The sequence below is a fragment of the Schistocerca piceifrons genome, chromosome 3 (assembly GCF_021461385.2).
Source record: "Schistocerca piceifrons isolate TAMUIC-IGC-003096 chromosome 3, iqSchPice1.1, whole genome shotgun sequence".
NCBI lineage: Eukaryota > Metazoa > Arthropoda > Insecta > Orthoptera > Acrididae > Schistocerca > Schistocerca piceifrons.
This window is the reverse complement of record NC_060140.1, coordinates 506,603,784-506,623,569: the sequence shown is the minus strand read 5'-3', so window position 1 is coordinate 506,623,569 and position 19,786 is coordinate 506,603,784. Positions and strand designations below refer to the sequence as shown.

Below are 19,786 nucleotides of genomic sequence, written 5' to 3'. Positions count from 1 at the left end.
AATAAAATAAACACTTTTGATGTTTTGTGAATAGTTAAGGAATTGAAAGTATTTGGATAAGTGACCACAATAAAAGTGCAATAATTTTTTGTTCATTTTATTCAACATTATTTGAGAATTATGTCCTCCAGAATACGAGGAGAGTTCAATCTTTAAAAAGCAGAAACCTATGCCTCCCTCTTTCCTCAAAACCATGTATTTTATGCTAACTGAATGTATGATTTAAAAATTTAAAGACTTACATGAAATTCAGACTTATCACTACTATACTAAGAATAAAATAGAAATACAAGCATTTACCCACCTTATTGGATAACATGCAGATACTATGTAGTATACTGGAATGAATCTGCAAAACCAAATTTTTTTAGGTATAAAATCTCACAAGTTTTCAGTAACTCACGTGAAATGGTTATATGGTGCATCACGGTACACATTATTGTATACATTTTCATCACTGTAACTGAATGAAATGTATTCCACATACATTACAAATTCAATCATTAACATAAATAACAAGTGTACAATACCAATTTCTAACTTTTGTTCATAAACTAGGTTTGTGCCACAAATAAAAATGAACTAATACATTAAAAATACACTTCATACTTAAATTTTGATCTACTAAGTATATTACCTTACATGACCTTAGTAATTATACAATTTTTAATGTAACAATAAGTGCTTTTCTACACACAAGTGGTGGAAGCTGTGCATTGACTGGTTGCTGAGTTAAAGGCTGCTCCCTGTGGGCAGTCATATAAATATTGGTAGAAAGTACCATTTGCACTGAGGGAACACATATAATATTGAAAGCAATCAAGTGGGTTTATAAATCGGCCTACACTTGTGCAGGTAAAAGGGGCAACAGTAGTTGTTAGAGTTCCAGTTGGAGCAGTTACTGTAGGTGATACAGTGGTGCTTGATGTACCACATGTAACATTTGTGGAAAGTGTACAAAGTCTTCTCACCGAGTCAAAAAGAGAGCCACCAGGGCAGTTATACAGGTATTGGTAAAATCCACCAGTAGATATAGGGGAGCACATATAATAATTAGAGCAATTTGTTGGATCAGGGAACCTTCCAGTTGAAGTGCACACAAAGGGTTGTTCTGTTGTAGGGGAAATGGTTGTTGTTACACATGGAACTGTTTCCAGACACTCTAGGGAACAGTCAGCACTGCAGTAAGTTCCTGTTGGGCATACATTGACAACAGGAGTTGCTGGAGGTGTGCCATCTATGCAGGTAACACTTGCAGTATCATTTACACAGTAAAATCCATCAGCATTACAGACTTGTCCTTCCACTGGGCAGTACAATGCTACAGCAACCTGAAAAATAGTTACATTTCATACAGGAAGGATTCTTCTGTTGTAATGGCCAATGTTAAATATATATTGTAGTGTCACCACCCAGTTTTAATGAAATTAGTAAACAGTGGTAAGAAAGCCGCACGATGTATTGCAGTAGCAACTACAGGATGGTAGGCACAGTATGGTAACACGGGGATCGGAATAACATGTACACAGAAGGATTGCATGTCAGGCTAGCCACACTCAGTGGGAAGTGTAACCTTTGGTGGTAATAGTTGTAGCAGACAGGATGATGTAACCACACCAGGGCAAGAGACTTGTTGTGAGTCATGTGACTGGTTCCAGGATTCTGTGTAACTGAAGTGCATCAGAACCATACAAATAGGTCTGAATTTTAAAGCAGATTCATTTGAAGCCCAGCAGCCATGCCAAATGATAAGACAAATGTGGTCCATGGACTGGTGGCTGTCATTCAGCCTGCCATCAGCATCACAGGTAGCCTATGCAAGCATCTCTTTGCTCGGGCAGAAGCAGCTATTTGCGAGCAGCGCAGACTAGAGGGACCAGAGTGAGGCATATTTGTTTCACCTAGCTACTGATGCATTCTGTATTTAAAGTCAAATAAAGCATTTCTTTTAGTCAGCAGTACATCCACTGGGCCTTCCAGCCCATCATCACCACCACTCCTCTACTGGGTGCTGTTGCACTCAACAGAGTGGTACTAGAAGTGGGATCTTCAAGCCTGTGACTACACCATTTGGTGACAGCAGGGGGAGTAAACAGCACCTGCATTGACACAAGCTGAGGTGAGTGTACCTTTTTTGTTTTTGTTTCATTTGGTGTGAGAGGTCATAGCAAGTCAATAGTTTTGCCAGGTGGTACTGTGCTTGTGAGTTCAGTATGAGACAGAACAGATTTTTTGAAAAGGTGTAAATATGCCTTAGCTTCCACCTGGTTGCTATGGGCAATATGGGTGTCATGAATAAGAGTTGTGGCTTATTGTCTAGTAGTATATAATATGTTAAGTATGAGTAGTGATTCAGAAAATCATTATTTTCATTTGTAGTAGTAATTATTAGCAGATGCTCAGGCAAGTGCAATAAAGTTACAGTAAAGAGTAATATGATAGTGTTACAGTTAAGTATTCTCTGCTCACCAAGTGGCAGCAAGAGAACACACATACAAAAGATATTACAGTTTGCAAGCTTTTGGAGTCAGTGACTACTTCTTCTGGCAGAAGGGTTGACGGGGAAGGAAGAAGGATGGAGGAAAAGTACCAGTGAAGTTTAGGAAAAGGGGTAGACTTCAGAAAAGTTGCTCAGAAGCCCAGGTCACGGGATGCTTACTGGATGGGATGAGAAAGTTATTTTTGCTGAGTTAAGTGTTCTCATAATTTGATTTTGTTTTGGGCAGAGCAAGGAAAATGGCTTGGGTTAAAAGCATGGAAAGTAGTGAAAAGTGTTTTCAGTTATGATTTTTTAACTGATAAGAAGTAATCATGATGTCGTCAGTACCACCAGGAGGAGGAGTTTTGATATGACACAGAGCTACCAGAGAGGAACTGTTTAAAATTTAAGAAGTAAAGTAGATAAGTTGCTAGTAGAAAAGATAGAGCTCTCTAAGGGGTTACAAGCAGTTGGTGATGAGATGAAGGAAACAACTTATGACAAAACTCCAGAGTACAGGGAGAACTTATGGAGAGAGCACAAAGACTGGTTAATGGAAAACATGCCTCATGATGTGAGGAATATATTTATTATGCATTTGATGGAAAAAAGGGAAAGAGAGGAAGCAGGACAGCAAACTGCCATTAATGTAGTTAAACTTGTCAATCATGAGAAAAGTATGACTGAGTGTCCTGATTGGTTTGATGAACTATTTTGTGGGAAGATTAAATTAGTCGTAGATGGTGTCTTAATTCAAGTTCCTCGGAATTTAAGCAGGGCACAGTGTAACGATATTGTTGAATGTAAGGAGATTAATGTAGAAGTACCAGCTCCAATACCAAGTAGAATTGTGGAGTCTGAGGTAGCAGGAATGAGTGTGGGACATACCAAAGTGATTAAGTGTGGGGATAGTGACTTAGGTGATTTAAGTGCAGTAGTATCTACACCACTGGGTGATGATGAGTGTTGTGTTGCGGCTGGAGAACCTGAGCCAGATGCAGAGGGAAGTGCATGTGTCAATTATTTATGCATTGTGCTGAGTGGAAGTGCAGACGATTTTGTTGTTTTAGATACTACGTGTAATGCACAAGAAATTGTTGATAGTTGTGTTGCAGATGTTTTGACAGTAATGGTACAAGCACATATATTTCTCATAAGCAGAGCAAACAAAGCAAAAGGAAGAGAAAATGACTTTGTAGATTGGATAATCAGATCAACAGGGCTGAATCTGTGTATGTGTATGCCAGAGGTTCAGAATGTACCATGAGTGTAAGTACTGGGTCACAGCCTTGCAGGGCAAACAGATGATGTACAGACATGCTATTTACTGCACAGTCACAGTCTGATACATGTCAAGTGTGAAGTGGGTGAAGGATACAATGCAAGGCTAAAAGTAAACGTTCTAACTGAACATCATGCCAAAGTTAAACTTCAGTGATAGAAAGTTGTTGCCAGTGTGGAGCTGTCATGAAGTACCTCTGTTGTACAAACAAACCAGTTAAACCATATACAAATACACCATGGTGCAAATCATGTAGTATAGTGCCACCAGGCAGTAGGAAGTTGTTTTGGGTAAACAGGAGTAGCAGAAAACCCAGCATTTTGAGAGGAATTCAGTCCTTAATGATTGCTACAGTGGGAGGAATAAGTGAGACTACTTGTCAACATATTGTGAATGATAGTAGTGTATGTGGTTTTCTCATTACAGTAGTTTTGGGAGTATGTGTGCTGGGAAAGTGTAGGGGGAACTGTTATCGCAAGGACAAAGTTCCCAAAGTTATTCCAAAACAAGTAGTTAAAAAACCGCCAGACAGACAGATGAGACGCAAAAAAGCATAAGGGTTCACTGTAGCCAGACCATGTTGTGTTGAAGCTGATATGTTAAGGGTAATTGATCGAGAGAGAAAGAGTGTCATTTTCAGCTTGTAAGTGTGAAATGTAGAGTTGGAGGTTTTTGTTGCATAAATGTGGGAAGAGGTCTAGCAGTGAAATATGTTTCATAGTATCTGAATCAATGAACATGGAAAAGGTCCCTTGAGAGATGTTGGAAGATTAAACAATACAAGTGAGAAATGAGAAATAAATTTACGGAATGCAAGGAAGACAGAGTGCAGTCATAAGAATTAGGGTAGTAGTTTTGTAGCATTTAAGAATAGCCAGTCTAGTAGCATGTACTTATTCTGTGGATTAAGGTTGCAAGAAATTACAATTGAAAACTGGGCCTGAGCAAGACCTAAGGGGCTAGATCTTCCCCGTGCAGGGAGTAATGTAGTGTCACTACCCATTTTTACTGAAATTAATAAGAAGTAGTAAGAAAGCCACAAGAAGTATAGAAGTAGCAACTGTGGCCTGGTAGGTATAGTACGGCAGCATGTGAGTCAGGATATCATGTACACAAAGGAGTGCATGTCCGTCTACCTGTGCTCAGTGGAAAACTAGACAGTGAAGCAGTAATAGTCAGACTGGGTGGGACAATGTCACCACAGCAGGACAAGACTCTTGTTGTGAGCTATGTGATTGGGGGTCACATTTTGATGTAACAAATGTGCCTCAGAAGTGTATAAAAAGATCTGAATTTTGAGACAGGTTCGTTCAGAGTCCAGCATTACCTCCATGATGCCAGGGTCATGTCAGATCATGAAACATCTGAGCATCACCTGTTGCAGCCGTGGGTTCAAGACCAGTCAGGTCAGCCACCACCAGCACTGAGTTCCTTCTGGGATTTGGTGCCACAGCACTGCTGACTTACCGTTTAACCTGCTGCCATCTGACTCCAGCCACAGGGCAGTGAGTCAGGTCCCATGCACAGCAATCTCTATGTGGCACCACAGTGAATGCATGCAGGACTGCATCACCAGAGTCGGCATTCCATGGGGGGACGTTGTCACAGGAGAAGTAGTGTGCTGCTGATTTTGGGGGCTGTGATCTAGTGACAGGCTGTTGCCCATCATTCAGCCTATTGTCAGTATTAACCATTCACCTACATGAGCATCTCCTGACTCATATGGAAGCAGCCGCCAAAGAGCCAGTGCTGGCCAAGGTCACCAGGGTGAGACAAGTTTTCCTCACCTAGCTAATAATGTGATGTGTATTTAAAGTTGAATAAAGCATTTCTTGGCGTCATCAGTGTATCCACTGGGCCTTCTAGCCTGTCACCACCACCACCACCACCATTAATTCTCCCAAGTGCTGATGACATGCGACTGATATATTCGCTGTCTTTTATTTTCCATTTAGACCTCTGTCCATCAATCCATCCACCTGTATCTAACTAGGTTATGCAGGAAGCCAGTCAGTTCTCTGTTGCATTCAGTCAAATCTTTTGTCATATAACCCAACAGTTGTATTGTCCAGCTTCCCCCCTGCCATATGTTAGTTGCAATAGATACTAGTTACCTAACGGGTGAGCAAGGGCATAAATATTTGACACAATTTTTTATTTAAATGAGAAAGCAGCTCATTTGAAAGGTCAGAAAATATGTTACACTGCTTGGTTTAGTCTGTTTGCTTCAGATTACATATTTATTAGACAATCTGTACTTGTTGAAATGGGTCCTACACATTTGAGCAGTATTCTAGGATGGGTCACATGAGTGATTTGTATGTGATCTCCCTTGAAGACTGACTGAATTTCCCTAGTGTTCTACCAATGAAGGACAGTCTACAACATGCTTCACCAATGACAGAGCCTAAGTGACTGTTCCATTTCATATCCCTTCAAGCTGTAAAAATCTGGTATTTTTATGAGCTGAGGGATTCCAGTTGTGACTCTCTGGTATTGTAATCATAGGACACTACCTTTTTTTTTTCATTTTGTGAAGCGTATAGTTTTACATTTCTGAATATTTAAGGCAAGTTGTCAATCATTGCTCCACTTTGAAATCTTATCAAGATCTGACTGAACATTTGTGCAGCTTTTCTCAGACAGCACTTTATTATGGGTAACTGCATAATCTGTGAAAAGTCAGAGGTCACTATTAGTATTGTCCACCAGGTCATTAATATACAACATGAATAGTAACACATTTTCCTAGGGCACACCTGAAGTTACTTCTATATCTATTGATGAGTCTCTTTCCAAGATAATTACCTGTGTGTCCCATACCATAAAGTCCTCTATTCAGTGACAAATTTCCCTTGATGCCCCATGTGATCATACTTTTGGTAACAGGCATAGATGTGATGTTGAGTCAAATACTTGCCAGAAATTGAGAAATACTGCATATACTTGACTGCCTTGAACAATGGCTTCAAGTACGTCATGTGAGAAAAGTGCAAGATGGGTTTCCTGTGACTGATGTTTCCAGAAGCGTTATAAGGGGAAAGGAGAGGAATGAAGGGAAAGAACTGGAGAGGTTTAGGACAATGGGTAAAGTTCGGAAAAGTCACCCAGGACCCCAGATCAGGGGGACTAACCGGATGGGATGAGTAGGAAAGATTGATTGTTGGGGACTGCACTGGATGAGATTTGAAAACCTGAGAACTTAAAAGTGGAAGACACAGTTATATGCAAGACCATGACTTTCTAAAATCATGCCCCAAAATGAGGTCCATTCTGTCTGAAATTTTGCCAACCACACCTAGAATAGCTTTTCATCATCCTTCCGATCTCCACAAATCCTTGTCAGGCTCTATGCTACTTCTGCACCCATCTCCCTACCCTATGGTTCCTACCACTGAGATCATACACATTGCAAGACTTGCCCTATGCACCCTCCTGCGACCACCTATACCATCCCTGTAACTGGCAAAATATATACTGCCAGAAGGAGAACCACCTGTGAAATGACACGTCATATACCAGCTGTTATGTAAACACTGTTTGGCCTTTTACATCAGCATGACTACCACTGAGTTATCAGTTAGGATGAATGGGCATAGGTAGAGGGTGGATACCAGCAACACATAATATCCAGTTGCAGAGCATGCTTTACAACATGACAGTCATGACCATAGTGCCTGTTTCACCATATACGCAATCTGGATTATTCCCCCAGACACCAGTTTCTCAGAACTCCACAGGTGGGAACTAGTGCTGCAACATGTCCCTGGTTCTGGACACCCACCTGGACTTAATTTACATTACTTTCTTCTGTCTCAGAATTTCTTCACAGTAACTACTGCTTTCTTCACTCCATTTTAGTTTTATATATCTTTCATTTTCAGATCTGTCTATTTTCTTTTGCCCTCTCCCAGCTCTGTTACATACAATGCACTTAACTTTTCACTCTTATTAACTCATACATGGTGTTTTAGCAGTAATCTCAGTCTTGCATATTACCCTGTCTTGCACCTTTAAGCTCTCAGGTTTTCAAATCTTGTCCCGAGCAGTCCCTGACAATCAGTCTTTCTTTCTCATCCCATCTGGTAAGTCTTCTCTGACCTGGGGTTCTGTGTGACTTTTCTGGACTCAACTCCTTTCCAAAAACTCTCCAGTTCCTTTGCTTTCACCCCTCTTTCTTCCCCTGCAAGCCTTCTGTCAGAAGAAGGCACCACCGACTCGGACAGCTAGCATAACTAAAACATTTTCTTCTATGTGTGTTCTCCTGCTGCCACTTGGTGAGTGGATTTTTTATGTATCCAATTACATTATATTGTGAAAACTTGATTATTTTCATTGTGTGTGTGTGTGTGTGTGTGTGTGTGTGTGTGTGTGTGTGTGAAGGTCATTCTGCTCAAGGTACCTTATTATGTTTGAGCTCTGCTTATCTTCTAAGATTCTGCAACTACTGGATGTCAAGGTTATTGCAAGGTGGTTTTGTGAATCACTTCTGCTACCATTCTTATAGAAGGGTATGACCTGTGCTTTCTTCCACCTTTTGGACACTGTTTTTGTTCAAGTGACCCATGATAAATTAAAGTTAAAGGAGGGACTAACTCAATTACATTCAGTACTGATTCTGATAGGGACTCCATCAGGTTATGGAGCTTTGTTTAATTTAATGATTTCAACTGTTTCTCAAAACCACTTATGTTAATACTTGTTTGACTCATCTGACCAGACATGTGCACTGTAGCAGCAATTGAAAAAATGTCATGATAATCTCTCCAAAGGCAGAAGATTCTGGATTAGTTACCATTCAGATCTCTGCTAGGGAACTGCCAAGGAGACAACCATGAGAAAAAGATTGATTAAAAATGGAAAGGGCAAAATTTTATGAATCAAATTGTGGAACGTCAGAAGTCTGGATGTGCTAAGGAAGCTAAAACATCTGAAAAGGGAAATACAAAGCCTCATTTAGATACAGAGGGAGCCAGTAAAGTGAAAAAAAAGATAAAGATTTCTGGAAAGATGAATATATGGTAACATCAACATCAGCAGAAAATTGTGTTGGGAATATGATTTTTCCCAAATAAGAAGGTAGAGCAGTGATAGGACTATTCTCATCAGAATCAACACCAAGAAAGTACCAGTGATCTGATGGTACACAGTGTGTTGCAGATGTCAGAAAATACCATTTAACATTGTTAACATATATTAATATAGTCCTACAGTGTCCTAATGTATTATATTGCTCAATGTTTTCAATTTAACACAAACAACAAGATTACTGTTTTAAGTGTTCATTTACAGAGTAAAAACAGTGACACAATAAATATGACTTCACGGTTTTGCTAAATTTTATGTTGTCTTCGATGGACTTAATACTAGTGGGAAGATTGTTGAACAGTTGGAGGCCCATGTGGAAAGCTCCCTTTTTACACAGTTGAGTGTTTGTACGTATAACATGCAGGTTTGCATTTGTCCTGGTGTTGTGTTCATGTATTTCATTATTTTTTATGACTCTGGGGTCAGTTGGCACTATGTGGTTTCAGAAAAATTTTAGAGTCTCAAGAATGTAGAGGCAAGGCAGTGTAAGGATTTCCAACTTTCTGAAGATGGGGAGTCTCTGGGTTTGCTCCCAGTAATAATCCTCATTGCTCTCTTCTGGATTCTGAATGTGCTCAGAGCAGTTGGAGAACTTCCCCAGAATACTACACCATATTTTAGGTGGGCTTGTATGTAGGCATAGTATGCACTGGTTAATGTTTTCATGCTAGCACATGTTTTCAGAACACTCAATGCATAACAGCCAGTACAAATCCTGGCATTCACCTTTCCTGTATGTGTATTCCATTTCAGGTTATCTTGAATCCACAGACCCAGGAATTTGAAAACAGTGTCGGTATCTATTGACTGGTTATTTACAGTAACAAATGGCTGAGAGGAATTTGCATTTTGTGTTGTGTGAAAGTTCATGGAAGCTGTCTTTTTGATGTTGATAGTTAATCTGTTGATTTTAGCCCAGTTGCTGAGTTTTTCAGTGGCCAAGTTCACAGTTTTTTGCACAGCCTCTGTATTATCCCCTTTGAGGAATGCAGTTGTTTCATCAGCAAATATTATTGTTTATGAGGATGTTGAACATATAATTCAGTATGTAAAGGGAGATGAAAATCTAAAAAATGTGTATGAGGATATTGAACATGTAATTCAACATGTAAAGGGAGATGAAAATCTAATAACTATGGAGGTCTGGAATGCTGTTGTAGAAGAACAAATAGAAGATAGAGTTACAGGAAAGTTAGGGGATGGTGACAGGAATGAGAGAGGAGAAAGACTAACTATGTTGGCATAGTCCATATATATTCAACCAGGCCAGGAAAAAATCTTATCTTTATAGTCTCGGACGTTATTGAATTTAGCATATGTTAAAATGAAGGACTATTTAAGGAACTCATATTTTTTTGTTTTCTCCTAAAAAAATTCTGCTCCGAGATACAGCCCTCCAAAGATGGCACTGCGCATACCATTTTCAAGATGCAAATTTTGGAAAAAATTTTAAAATGCTTTATCTCTAGAACAGTTCTAGATATTTTGTTGTTTTTTTTATTTGAAAAAATAATTGCTTTATGATTACAAAGAAATCCTCCATTTGGACTTATCTGTCAACTTTTTTTTATAATTTGTGGAAAATGATTTTTTTTAAAAATGCTAATCCATAAAATTTTGATTTTTTTTCTGTTGATTAGTACCACATAATTCTACATTCCCTGAAAAGGAGAGGTTGAGGGCTGTGGATGTGTAAGATTTCATGATTCTCATAAAATCCTCAGCATTCTGAATCACAGATGTATTTGGTCTGGAGAGATTATGTTTTGTAGCATGGTGCTTTAGCAGGCCACCTATGCCATCACAAGGCCTCTTCCCACAGCCAGTAGCACTGTATACCCACTCAGTTGGCACAAGTGACTTACTCAATTCAAACAGCTGGTAACGATTTTTAAAATGACTAGGAGCACCATCAGAAATAATGATGATCTTCTTTGCCCCTGTTTGCAGTTGAAGAATTTTGATCCTTGTACCTCTTGTGCAAGAATTACAGACTAGTTCTTAGCAAAAACACAGTGAATCTTCTGCCTGTACACACCCTTTCACTTCTACAATGTGTTGTTGCAATTTCTTCAGATGCTTGCATGTTACTGCTTTCACTGAACATGTACCAAGTTCATCAATGAAACTGTCAAAGGTAACAGTTTTCTTAATTAGTTTACTTCCCTCCTACATAGCATATGTAATTTCTGAAGAGTTATCTGCTATGTACTCCAGGCCAAGAGTTTGTAAAGCCAGGCCTCTCTTTCCAGAGCAGTCCACATTCTTGAAACAAACAAGTCTCTCACTTTACGTCACAGACGACTAACGACTTCATATGCCCAAACAAGGTGTCATATGTCACATGCTCCAGTAAGTTCTTTAAAGTTACCACACAAAGTTCAAAATCCATGCAGTACACACATGAACAGACATCTCTAGGTGGATGTGAAACTACCCACTCGTTCGTTGTGCATAAAATTTTGATCTTCCAATATATAAAGTTGTGTAGTTATTCTTATAAATTCCAAAATTTTCTTTAATATTGCAAGTCATGTACCTCTTCACTTTCACAATTTTAATCTGCCAGGAAGTTTCATATCAGCACACACTTTGCTGCAGAATGAATATTTCTTTCTGGAAACATCCCCCTGGCTGTGGCAAAGCCATGTCTCCACAATATTCTTTCTTCCAGGAGTGCTAGTTCTGCATGGTTTGCAGGAGAGCTTCTGTGAAGTTTGGAAGGTAGGAGGTGTGGTACTGGTGGAAGTGAAGCTGTGAGGGTGGGTCATGAGTCTTGCTTGGGCAGCTCAGGTGGTAGAGCACTTCCCTGTGAAAGGCAAAGGTCTCAAGTTTGAGTCTTGGTCCGGCACACAGTTTTAATCTGCCAGGAAGTTTCATATCAGCACGCACTCCACTGCAGAGTAAAGATTTCATTCTGGAAGCTGAATTGATATTTGTGAAAAATTTGTGAACAAGAAGTGCAAGAGTGTTTTGTTTCATTTCCTTCTCAAGATAGAATTTCTACTTTGAAGAGTGAGGTCAGTTTTCCTGTAGTGTATTCACCCATAGCTTTAGTGATTTCTCTGTACTTTCTTGATGCATAGAGCTTATGACTCAACTTCACTGACGGCAGTTTTTTAACAGGACTAACACCAATCTCTATAGTTGACTGATTCAGGATATTTAATTCTGCCTCTATTGATGCAAGATCTGCATCATCTGCACCATGGGAGGCTTCACCTTGTTGAAATACTATCATTGTTGTTATTCTATCAAAAATTTTAGAACACAAAAAGTCGTCACTTGAAACATCTTCACATTGAAACAGAGTCTTCAAATGAGAAACCTTATTCCCAACCTGAACAAAGTGTGTTTTTTGCTTATTTGTCATATATATCACTCTTTTATGGATAGTCAAACAGTCAGCATACTTCACTCTCTTGTGGCCCCAGTCAGAAGACATTTCAAACAGTCCTTTTCACAAAACACACTGCAACTGTGTCAATTGGCAAATTTCTCACAAAAACACAGAACTCACTGGATGGTCTCAGATTTCTTAGAAGCCTTTTCAGTAAACAAATTAATGCTGTTAAACTACAGTACAGAAACCTGCAACAGACAACCATGACAAAGAAACTGACAAGAAACTACAACAAAGTGTAAGAAATATCTGCAACAATGACAGTGAAAAAAAGTAACTGCAACAAAGAAAGTGATAAAAAATAACTACAGCAAAGACAATAGAAATAAACATCGTAACACAGAAATTAGTAAGAAACAACTTCAGTTAAGACATAAATTACCCTTGAAAGTTAAAAAAAAAAAGATTTTTTAAAATAAAACCTGTCCAACTTAAAAGTGGAAGCTCTCCTTTACAGAGAACATAGTAAGTACTATAGAAAATTTAACTTTTCTGGATTGGCATTTTTGAAAAATAAAATTTCTGTAAATTATAAAAAAAATCCAAAAGGCAAAAGTAAATGAAGTTTGACAGATATGTCCAAACAGAGGATACTATTGTAATGATAAAGCAATTATCTTTCAAATAAAAAAATCTAACAAAATATCTATAACTGTTACAGAGATACAGCATTTTAAAAAATTTTCCAAAATTCGCATCTTCAGAATGGTGTTCATAGAGTCACCTTCGGAGGCCTGTATTGCGGGGCAGAAATTTTTTTGGAGAAAACAGAAAAATATGTGTTTCTTACTTACTCATGAATTGCATATGCTAAATTCAATAACGTCTGAGACTATGAAGGTAATCCCCTGCCTGAGGTGATATGGATTATGCCCATTCTAAAGTTAATTTCAACTCTTAACAGAAAATACACTGTTCAAAATTCATGAGAGGGCTAAGTATATTTGGTAAAACCCTGTAGTCACAGGAAGATTGCAGGTAGATTACATCATGGTCAGACAGAGATACCTTCAGATACACCAACTTCCAAGTCAAACCGGCAACAGACTCACCTCCACTGTCATCAACAGAAGAATAACCATGCCACCAGCTCATCTAAAGGATTTTTTAGCATCAGGTCTAAAGGGAAAGGCGCCACCAAGATAAGTGAAAACAAATGCCTAACAGTGTTTCACCAAAACATTCAAGCCATAAAGAACAAAGCACAACAGCTAGAAGAAGAATTGGAAAAATTTGATAGCCAAATTTTGTGTATCACTGAACACTGGTGCAAAGGGAAGCAAATTGAACACATTGCATTAGCCTCATTTGACCTTGCATGTTACTATATCAGAATCTCAATGAATGGTGGAGGTTCATGTATCTATGTAAAAAAAGGTATGTCATTTAAAGTAAGATATGATCTTTTAGATCTAGGTGAGGACAAACATTTCGAACTTTCCGCTGTTGAAATAATAGGACCTGGCATAGCAAAAAAATTAGTCATATTTTGTGTGTACCGCTCTCCCAGTGGAGACATTGATATATTCTTCTCAAAACTGAATCAAAGCTTAGACAAGGTTTCTGGACCAAAAGCAAATGTAATTATCTGTGGTGACTTAAACATTAATATGATGAAGCCTGATAAGACTAGCAACATGTGTGTGAATATTCTAAGCTGTTATGGAATATCCTCCCTTGTTAATTGTCCAACTAGAATAACGAAAGAATCCTCCTCATCTATAGATCATGTAGCTACAGATATTGATAGTAAAAAATGTCATATTGTTGTCCAAAACCTGGGCCTAGCAGACCACCTCTGCTAGATCTTAAAAACTAACATTCATGTAGAAACTCCTCCTAAACTTTGTACATACAAAAGAATGCTTTCCAAATCAGCCCTGCATCAGTTTAAATCCCAGCTAGAATATGGAGATTGGAGGGAAGTCTATGCAGAAACCAACGCAAATCAGAAATTTATCAAGTTCATGTCAATTTTTAAACTCAGATTTGAAGAGATGTTTCCCAAAACTCTTTATCAAATTAAAACTACAAAGAGAAATCAGTGGGTGACTACAGGTATCAAAAAATCCTCTGAAACTCTTAGATATCTCAACTCCATAAAAAATAATCAATCTAACCCAGAAGTTCTGCAATCCTACAAAAAGTACAGGAAAATTTACACAAAGGTGTTGCTAACCACAAAAAAATTTCAAACAACAAAATATTACTTGAAGCTGAAAACAAGAGCAAAGCAGCCTGGAACATCGTCAAACAGGATACATCTAACTCTGCTGAAAAGGACCTCAATTCACATATTGAAAACAAAGATGTACCAGTAGGTAACCCTAAAAAATTAGCTGATTTTGTAAACTCATATTTCAGTAGTATTGCAAAAAAATTACAGCAGAAATTTCCAGATACGTATGATTTACCTACTCAGAACCAGCCAACAAACTCAATGGTGCTCTTGCCAACTCCAGAAAGGGAAGTGACACTAGTAGTACACCAACTAAAAAATAAAACTTCAGTAGGACTTGATGAAATCCCAGTCTGCGTAATTAAAGATTGTTTAGACTCCATAAAGGGTTCATTAACAGACATAATTAATGAATCTTTCGAATCTGGATACTTACCGGAGTACCTAAAACAAGCAAAAGTTATACCTATCCTTAAAAACGGAGATGTGGAAAATGTAGAGAACTACAGGCCGATCTCTATACTGTCTATCATTTCTAAAATAATAGAAATACTAGTCAAATAGAGACTGATAAATTACCTGAATAAATATAATCTTCTTTCCAATGACCAATTTGGTTTTAGGCCCGGAAAAGGCACACAGTATGCTATAGCACAGTTCACTAACGTAAGTTTAGAAGCACTGGACAAAGGTGAAAATGTAAGTGGTATCTTTTTAGACTTGTCCAAGGCCTTTGATACAGTTGACCACAAAATCTTACTTCATAAATTAGGGCAAATAGGAATAAGAGGTGTGACAAAAAAGTGGTTCAAATCATACTTGGAAAACAGAGTTCAACGAGTTGAGATATCACAAATTTCAAACAATTCCCTTATAAAACATCTGTCTGACCCAGAAAATGTGAATATAGGCGTCCCACAGGGAAGTGTATTAGGCCCAATATTGTTTCTTATATACATTAACGACTTCCCACAAAGTATCAGACATGGCGAAGAAATACTTTTTGCTGATGACAGCAACACAGTAATAACAGATGAAAATCCAACACAACTGTCAGAAAGAGCAAACGAGGCTCTCAATGATGTCCACAACTGGTCAATAAAAAATAAAGTAACCCTAAATATAAAGAAAACTAACTACACTCCTGGAAATGGAAAAAAGAACACATTGACACCGGTGTGTCAGACCCACCATACTTGCTTCGGACACTGCGAGAGGGCTGTACAAGCAATGATCACACGCACGGCACAGCGGACACACCAGGAACCATGGTGTTGGCCGTCGAATGGCGCTAGCTGCGCAGCATTTGTGCACCGCCGCCGTCAGTGTCAGCCAGTTTGCCGTGGCATACGGAGCTCCATCGCAGTCTTTAACACTGGTAGCATGCCGCGACAGCGTGGACGTGAACTGTATGTGCAGTTGACGGACTTTGAGCGAGGGCATATAGTGGGCATGCGGGAGGCCGGGTGGACGTACTGCCGAATTGCTCAACACGTGGGGCGTGAGGTCTCCACAGTACATCGATGTTGTCGCCAGTGGTCGGCGGAAGGTGCACGTGCCCGTTGACCTGGGACCGGACCGCAGCGACGCACGGATGCACGCCAAGACCGTAGGATCCTACGCAGTGCCGTAGGGGACCGCACCGCCACTTCTCAGCAAATTAGGGACACTGTTGCTCCTGGGGTATCGGCGAGGACCATTCGCAACCGTCTCCACGAAGCTGGGCTACGGTCCCGCACACCGTTAGGCCATCTTCCGCTCATGCCCCAACATCGTGCAGCCTGCCTCCAGTGGTGTCGCGACAGGTGTGAATGGAGGGACGAATGGAGACGTGTCGTCTTCAGCGATGAGAGTCACTTCTGCCTTGGTGCCAATGATGGTCGTATGCGTGTTTGGCGCCGTGCAGGTGAGCGCCACAATCAGGACTGCATACGACCGAGGCACACAGGGCCAACACCCAGCATCATGGTGTGGGGAGCGATCTCCTACACTGGCCGTACACCACTGGTGATCGTCGAGGGGACACTGAATAGTGCACGGTACATCCAAACCGTCATCGAACCCATCGTTCTACCATTCCTAGACCGGCAAGGGAACTTGCTGTTCCAACAGGACAATGCACGTCCGCATGTATCCCGTGCCACCTAACGTGCTCTAGAAGGTGTAAGTCAACTACCCTGGTCAGCAAGATCTCTGGATCTGTCCCCCATTGAGCATGTTTGGGACTGGATGAAGCATCGTCTCACGTGGTCTGCACGTCCAGCACGAACGCTGGTCCAACTGAGGCGCCAGGTGGAAATGGCATGGCAAGCCGTTCCACAGGACTACATCCAGCATCTCTACGATCATCTCCATGGGAGAATAGCAGCCTGCGTTGCTGCGAAAGGTGGATATACACTGTACTAGTGCCGACATTGTGCATGCTCTGTTGTCTGTGTCTATGTGCCTGTGGTTCTGTCAGTGTGATCATGTGATGTATCTGACCCCAGGAATGTGTCAATAAAGTTTCCCCTTCCTGGGACAATGAATTCACGGTGTTCTTATTTCAATTTCCAGGAGTGTATATTAACTTCCAATTGAACAAAAAACACAATGCCACTAGAATAAAAGTTAATAATAATGAATTAGAATGTGTAACAAGTACCAAATTCTTAGGGATGAATGTAGACAGGCAACTGAAATGGACAAACCATGTCAACATTTTGGCAAAGAAATTATCCACAGCATGCTATGCTCTTAGAATCCTTGCACCGGTATGCAATAATACCTGTCTTAAAATAACATATTACGGATATCTGTACTCAGTCCTCAGCTATGGGATCATGTTTTGGGGAACAAGTGCCAGTAACATACAAACTGTGTTCAAAGTACAAAAAAGAGCCATAAGGATAATAACAAATAGCAACAACAGGGCCCACTGTATAGAATTATTTAGAAAGCTAGGAATTCTAACTGTTTCTTGTGAGTATATCTTTCAGAACATAATGTTCATTAAGAAAAATCTCAACATGTATAACACAAACAGCCTAATACATGACCATGAAACAAGAGCTTGTCACCAGCTCCATCTAGATAGAAAGAACAAGGCAAAGACGCAATAAAGTATATTTTACAATGGGATAAAACTGTACAACAAATTACCACAAGAAATTAAAGAAATAAATGAGCCCCTCACTTTCAGACAAAAGCTTAAAACCTTTTTAGTAAGTAAAAGTTGTTATACTGTAAAAGAATATTTAACATAGATGTAGATTATTAGCAACATATGACATTATCACCAAAATATTATGTAATTATAAATATGTGTATGACTAGTTATAAAAACTACACAAAATATGAGAAACCTGTTTAATTGTAAATGTAAATGTGTGCTCATGTGTTGTAATCTGACGACATCCATACAATATTTATTGTTCCACGGATGAATAAATAAATAAATAAATAAATAAATGATATCAGATATTGGATTTTAAGGTGTATGCAGAATCTGATATAGGCTCTGTTAACAATTTGGTAATGGTGAAGAGTAGAGTGAAGGGTAAGAGAATCATTCAAAAAAATCAAGATGGAAAGAAATGGATACTTAAGTACTGAGGAATGATGTATTGTATTTGAAGGCTGTTGATACTCTGATAATGAGCACCATTTAAAAAGGTATGAAATTTCTAAAAAATGGGCAGTCACAGAAGGTGACCTGAAAATTATATATATGAGAAACTTTGGATAATTTAAGAAATTCATCACTTGATCAATGAAAGAAAGAAGAATTACAAAAAGGTTTAGTAAGTGGCAAGAATACAGAAATACGAGTAAGTCACTTGGGAATGAGATAAATAAAAAGTACCGGGAAGCCAAGGCAAAATGGCTACAGAAGTAGTGCAAAAAAAAAAAAAAAAAAAAAAAAAAAAAAAAAAAAAAAAAAAAAAAAAAAGAAATGTTATCTGAAGGGCTAATTCAATGTATGGGGACATCAAAACAACCTCTGGTGAAATTAAAAGCAAGACTATCATTCATCATGAAGCGAGCAATGGAATCGACCTGAACACTGCAATGGTAATCCCATTGTTAAATGTAGAAGAGAGAGCAGATGGTGCAAAGTGTACACTGAAGGCTTCTACAAGGGGGAGGAACTGTCTGATGATGTAATAGAAGAAAAAATGAGAATCAAATGGATGAATATGGGACTCAATATTAGAGACCATATTTCACAGAAATTTGCATGACTTGCAATCAAATAAGGCAAAGGCATAAATAACATATCTTCAGAACTTCTGAAATCTTTGAGAAATGTGATGAGGACATAAAAAGCAGTCTGCCATTGGCAAAGAGGGCACTCCGGGCCAAAGAAGTCTAGTAGTATCAAACATTAGTCTTATATTTGGGGAAGAAACTTCTGAAAATGTATGTTTTGAGCATATCATTGTATGGAAATGAATTGTGTACTATGGGAAAACCAAAAGAAAAGAATTGAAATGTTTTGAGACTCAGTGCTGCAGAAGAATGCTGAAAATTAGGTAGACTGACAAGAAATGAGGAAATTCTCTGCAGAACTGATTAGAAGATTAACATCTAAAAAACAATGGGTAGAAGAAGGGGCAGAATGGTAAAACATTTACTGAAATATCAAGAAATAACTTTTTCTATTTACAGAACAGAAGATGGAGGAAAGAAGGATGTACTAACACTGAGATCATCTAGTATAGTTATTGGAAAATTCGACTCGTTCCACATCATTACGAAATATCGTATTCATGATCCATGGAACTAGTATTAATCTAATCTAATCTAAGAAGAATTCGTGAGACTTATGATTTCTACACTCTACAATACTGTAGATGGTAAAAACTGCACAGAAGTGAAATATATCCTACAAGTAATTGAGAATAGTGGCTGCAAGAGTTAATTTGAACATAGGTTGGCACAGGAGAGGAGTATGTGGTGGGTCTAATCAAACCATTCGAGAAGATATATTGGTGATTGGCAAGGGGGGAGAAGGTAATGTTCAGTTAAGTAAACCACATCAGAAGTTGTGCAGGCACTTATGCCTGGCAGTTTAAACACTCTTGCCTCTGTCATTGCCCCATTCTTGCTTTTATCAAGTTATTGTTCCTCTTAAGCATTCTTTTCCCACAGTTTTTGACTGTTTTCATGATGTACTAACCCATTTTGTGTAACTTTTTTGTTTTGGTAGTTTTGTTGGTCTTTTATAATCTGAGAGTTATTTCCTTCTACAGTGTATGTCATTACCTCTCGCAGCAATGTGGTACATATTACTCCAAAATTATGAGACATATATAGTGTGACAAGCAGTGGAGTCAAGGAAGCAGACAAAGTACTTAGAAATACTGTTGTCAC

At 38.9% G+C, this 19,786-nt stretch overlaps 1 protein-coding gene across 1 annotated transcript in view; it reads right to left on the bottom strand.

Annotated features, from left to right (window-relative positions):
• Positions 1-571: 571 nt before the first annotated feature.
• Positions 572-19,786, bottom strand: part of LOC124790084 — a 36,609-nt gene continuing 17,394 nt past the window's right edge. Inside the window, exon 2 of the mRNA XM_047257650.1 lies at positions 572-1,331. Coding sequence (XP_047113606.1) covers positions 690-1,331 — 642 coding nt within the window. The 3' untranslated portion in view covers positions 572-689. The remainder of the gene's footprint in view (positions 1,332-19,786) is intronic.